Genomic DNA, 5,961 nt, shown 5'->3' on the forward strand with positions numbered 1-5,961 from the left:
ACAATGCAAACCAAAAATATGTGTGTTGTAACCTCAATATCAGTAGTCTTTATGATTGTGGTATTTGTATATGCCAATTCACTTATTTTTATACGAAATAATAGTTGGGGTTGATGCAATGTAAGCGCCCTTTAGCAATGTAGTAACTCTAATTTGATTTCAAGTAGTCATTCCATGTTTCGATATGATTATTAAATAGTATTGCTTAAATTTTTGTACCTAGTATTGGTCAAAGGTGTTGGGTATAAGTAGAATAAACATGAATGATACAATAATAAGGTAATTAAAAATGTCAATGTTATTACCTTTTTGTTAACTAATATTATTGATCTGAAAGTCCCTTCATGCCCTGAATTATTGTAAGGTATTATTGAATCTCTATAAATAACTAAGACTCTTATCACCGAATTAATGGACTGTTTTGGTATCTTGTTTATCTGTACATTGCATTTTGTTAGTTAATTTCAGTCGCCATATGGGCTGGAGCGTGATGACTACCATTGGGAGATGAGAGAGACAATGTTAATTATAGGCGTTATTGGGTATTAGTACCATTCATGAGGGCAACAAATGGTCGAAATCTGCATGATTAAGCCCGGATTTGATGCATAAAAGAGGGTATCATTAAGTTATGAAGTGCGCTTAAACTAAGGTTAGTGTCACCCCCGAGCTACCCCTGAGATGCGGACACGGAACCTAGGACCACAAGTGATCCCAATCTAACTCTGCTAGCATAATCATGAGCATACTAAAGATAATAAACTGATGCGGATGTTAAATCATAATTTATAATAAAAAGATAGGGAATACCCATATGCTAAAACTGATATAATATGAAGACTGATGAGTTTAATACAATGAATTTACTAACTCAACACTAAGCTGAAACTAACTATGTCTGAGATAAGCCTCTAAACTGGACTAGAAATACTGGGACAAGCCCCAGCTAAATCTAGCAAATATTGAAACTAAATGACTAAACACTGAAATAAACTATGACTATTGTCCTCGGAGAATGAGGGCTCACCACTGAATCTACTGAACTGGGGATCGGAAAATCGATCTATGCGTGATCTGGATACTGAGAACCTGAACCTACATCACGAGAAGATGTAGCGCACGTATGCGTCAGTACTTGAAGGTACTGAGCATGTAGGATAGAGTAAAGCTGAAATAAAACATAACTGAACAAGCACAAAAGCAAGTATAATAATCTGAACATAATATACTGAATTTCTGAGCTAACTGAATGCAATGACCAATTTATACCATGCTGAAACTGAATACTGAATATACTGATAATTGGTCAATGCAAGAGAGTGACTGAACTGCGGGAACTACTAATAACCGATAATAAAACCACATGAGCTAAATGTGGAGTCTGATGTATACGCCCTATCGAGAGGACCCAATATATCCTACCAAAGGTATAAATGCATGCTGGCATGATCACTAAATTGATTGCCCACAGGGGGAACTTACAACCTACTTGGCTAGTAGTTCTGGGACTATTTGGTATGTTGAACCCTAGTCTAACTCGGTATTATGCTATCCCATTGATTTATGTAGTTAACTGATTATTTCTGAATTTTCTGTAAATACTGGATAGCTCAAAACTGAACATGCAAACTGGGAATGCAACATTTAATCTGATAATGATGCATTAAAACTGAAGCATGTACAATTGCATAACTGAAATATCTGACCTAGTAGGTGTAATTCAAGAACTAAAGAAATACAAAGCTAGGGTTCTGAAATTCATGCGATAATCTAAGTAATAACATGATAATCTGATTTGGAACATATATTTTAACTAAATCATGAAGTTCTGCTGAAATTCTAGGAACCCTAGGTTTAATATATGATAAGAGAATCAAGAACTGATTGGAAACTAGGGACCCAATGAGTGAAAGAAACCACTAGTGAAATCCCACATACCTAGTGATGAAATTCACGGAGAAACACTTAGATTTCGAGGCTGAAACTGCTGGAAACTTGCTTCGTTCTTGAACTAGGGTTCTTGATCTTTATTTCCTTTTTTGCTTCTAATTTTCTAACTTTTGATTTATGATTTTGACTTAGGTAATTTTTAATAATGTTTCTAGACTTAAAGTGACTAAAATCTAATGATTTAGGGTCAAAAAACGTATTTTAAGGTTTAAACGAATTGGGAAAAGACCAAAGGACCCCTAGGTAAGTTGCTGTCGAACCAAACGACGGCCAGGACAGACGGTCCGTCGTTTGATCGACGCCCCGTCGTTGAGTCCGTAGGTTGGTCATGTTCGATAGACCTTTAATAAAATGGGCATAACTTTTTACTCAGAGGTCTTATTTTAGCAAGGTCGGTGGATATGGAAAGCTAATTCAATTATCTATCTGTGGGTAGGTTATGGGACACCTAATTCCTTTTCTTCTAAGAGTTATGACCATTTTAAGTTGACCCAACTGCACTCCTCCCTTAACTGTCTACTAATTCCAATCTACGGTCAGACCTATGGACCGTGCTAGTCATCCTTGACTCTTGTTAGAGAGTGGGTAAATGGGGTGTCGATCAACGGTCACGGACTACAGACCGTTGTCTGACCTACGGACCGTAGGTCCGTCCGTCGATCAAGACTTAACCAATTTTCCTGGGCTGAGATTTTTGGAAGCTTTTGACCCGATCGACGGATGTTCAGGATGGACCGTGGATCAGGCTACGGTCCGTCGATGCTGATTGCACCTGCAGATTTTTCTATAAAGATGATTTTTGTCCTGTTTTGAATACGGGGTGTTACAGTTTGAAATAACACATATATGTAAAGTATGTGTTTAAAATTGTCAGGGACTGTATTTGAGTAGGTGAACCAATAATAGGATGAGAAACAAAGTTTATCAGTGGTGTAATGTATATGATTACAATTGATAGGGGATTGTATGCAAGTAGATTAACTAATAAAATATATTTGAAATTAATACAAATATTTAGCTATTAAATAAATAATAAAAATTGAACTAATACAAACTTTAACTAACTTTATTAAAAGTCATATGAACTTCTCTTCTTCTAAAGTATTGAAATATTAAGAAATAGTAAATAAGTAAAATAAATGGGCAATGTTAATATAATAATAACTATTTTAAAGCAAATTTTCTCAGAGTCTAAATCACATAAGTAGCTTTGATAAATAAATTCGTTCTTTTATCTTGAACATCAAAAACAAATCGTGACAATTCTCTAAATTTTGGAAAAAGATATTTAGAAGCATATACCTACATAACAAGAGAAATTTTTAACAAAAAGAAATGAATTTAAACGATATCATGTTAACTTTATATATTGGATCATTACATACTAATGTGTATAATAAACAAAAAGAATTATTATATTTATAAAAATATATTATTTTTTCTCATTACTCAAGGTCATGAATATACCTTGTTAGGATAGAACGACTTAATAGTGATACCTCATATTCTGCTAACTTTCGAACACACTCAACGACAATAAATTACACCAAAAAAATTTTAAAATGCAAGAAGAAGAAGAAGAGTAGAAGACTAAAAAGATGTGGGTGAAAAATGAGAGGAAGTCCCACTATTTATAGTCAACAAAGTAGTATGAGCAAATATTTTTTTGTATCTTATCTGAAAAATCATGACCTTTCCGAGAAGTCACAACACTTTGGAAAAGACACAACTTATTGAAAAAGTCACAACTCTTTGAAAAAATCACAACTTATCGAAAAATCACAATCCTTTGAAAAAAGTCACAACTTATTATACCCTCAATTAATTATTTTGAAAAATGTAATATTTCTTGAAAATCTTAGATTTTTTATTTATTGATTTCATAATTAATAGGGTAAAAATGGTAAACTACTATGTCAATCATTGTTATCTTAATGTGTATGTCAATTCAAAAGTGTACAAGTAATTAGACATACATAAAGCATCAGTTATTACCAAGTTATTCTACATTGATATTTTAGACTGATATCTCCATATCTAACAAGAAATTTTCTTTTGATAAGTAGAACATTAATCGCTACATCTTTTTATATTTTGTGCTTATGTAAGTTATTCTAGGTGATCTTGATCTTTGTTCTCTCATCATTTCTTGTATAGAATGTGTATGAAGTTCTATCAACAATTCAACATGATTTCTTGAATGATATTCAGAAGAATTAATTGCAATCTGGTAAACAAGACTTTTGTGTAAATATTAAAATTTGTTATTACTGTCCTATTTTTTTCTATAAATACTTCCAAAATTGTAATTACTGCTCTAGTTTTTTTCAAAATTTATAATTTACTCTACTTTGTTTTAGTAGAATACTGATAAGAACAACTTTATTAGAACATTGACTAATGAAAAATTTTCACCTATAAATGTGTTAGCTTGTCAAGTTATTTGTCATATTGAGTTCTTCAAAACAACCTTCCCTTGAAGTTATCTTTTGGTTTGTTCTTCCTCACCTTATTAAAATTTTTCATTTTTGTAGCCTAAGCTTTTCTTCTTTTTGTGTTTGTTTAAATCTCTACATAGATGAAAATGTGTATTTTCCGATTGTTGATTTATATATTTTGTTACATTTTGTTTGCTTATTTGTTTGACAAAATTAGGGCTATTTTTTACCTTCTTGATTCATTATAATTTAATTTGTTGCTTTTCAGGTTTGATCACTATCAATGTGAATTGGTATGGATTCTTCAACTTTCCAAATCACTATGGATGAATTCAAGCATTTTCATAAGATTGATAGAAAACTTTATTCTTTACTTGTTATTAACCTTGAGCGTGATCCTTTTGAATCAATGCATACATTGGCACTATGGATTTGGTTGGAGCGAACATGTCATTTCAAAAATTTTATTGGTAAGATCGTATCCCAACCTAATTTTTTCATTAATGAACTTGCTGATGAGGGTGCAGCTTGTCTCAAATGCATTGAGGACAATCAGTTTGGCCTGGTCTCAACTTATTCAAGTGAGATTCCGCTAACTCAACACCTCACTAGAAAAGACTTAACTCTCCAATTTTTTCATGAAAATCGAGACAATGCAAATAGTGAGATGAGAAAGATTCTAAATGAGGTTTGTCACAAGGCATTTCAAGATATCATGGAAAAGGCCATGATGAGTAGAAGTTCTAAACAACCCTTGATTGAAAGCAAACTACCAATGGTGCCATCTCCTAGTGAGTTATCTTTAAGTGATAGAATGTCTCGTCTAAGACTTGGAGGTGACATGTCTACTAGGAGGATGAAGGGAAGTAACGTACCATATGAAGAAAGAAGCATGTTTCTTACTTTCTCCAAGGGATATCCTGTTGCAGAATGGGAAATAAGGGAATTCTTTACATCATATTTTGGAGACAACATTGAGTCCATTATCATGCAAGATGTGAAATCCAATGAACAAGCTCTTTATGCTCGAGTCGTGTTTGATAAACCTGGAATTGTAGAGTTTATTCTTAAAGATGAACCAAAAGTTAAATTTAGTATTAATGGGAAGCATGTGTGGATGAGGAAATATGTCAAAAGAAATGGCAAGTCTTCCTTCCCATAAATAATGTCTTAGAATTTGCAAAAATCATTTACTCCTTTTATGTATGTCTATCTTTCTAAGAATGGAGTAGAAGTAATCATATTTTAGTTTGTACTTCATGTAGTCCTCTTGAGGACCCTTAATATGTAATGCAATAAATGTTTTTGATATAATAGTGAATTATAAGTATCGTTTAATGTGTGTATCTAATATATTTTCTTATCCTCTACCTATCGATTCCAATTTTTATGTTCTCTGAGCCTCTAGAATATGTTCAAAAAACATATAGTTTTATTCAATAATTTGTAATAATTGTTGTGTAAATGCATTCAACAAGCTAACTTGATTAAAAATTAGTGAAATATTTTTGTGTTAGATAATAGAAAAAGAAAAAGACTACAATACTGAAAAATCAAAAGTAACTGAAATAAT

General features: G+C 32.4%; 1 protein-coding gene across 1 annotated transcript; it reads left to right on the top strand.

The window, feature by feature from the left end:
- The first annotated feature begins 4,663 nt into the window (after positions 1-4,663).
- LOC107007018 lies at positions 4,664-5,576 on the top strand. The gene has a single exon (XM_015205495.2). The coding sequence runs from the start codon at positions 4,684-4,686 to the stop codon at positions 5,548-5,550; it is 867 nt and encodes a 288-aa protein (XP_015060981.2). The 5' UTR covers positions 4,664-4,683; the 3' UTR covers positions 5,551-5,576.
- Positions 5,577-5,961: the final 385 nt, after the last annotated feature.

The sequence above is a fragment of the Solanum pennellii genome, chromosome 12, assembly GCF_001406875.1.
Source record: "Solanum pennellii chromosome 12, SPENNV200".
In the NCBI taxonomy this organism is placed as follows: Eukaryota; Viridiplantae; Streptophyta; class Magnoliopsida; order Solanales; family Solanaceae; genus Solanum; species Solanum pennellii.

Bases quoted from the DNA above. Each gene is read 5' to 3' on its own strand.
- LOC107007018 (XM_015205495.2), top strand. From the start codon at position 4,684: ATGGATTCTTCAACTTTCCAAATCACTATGGATGAATTCAAGCATTTT.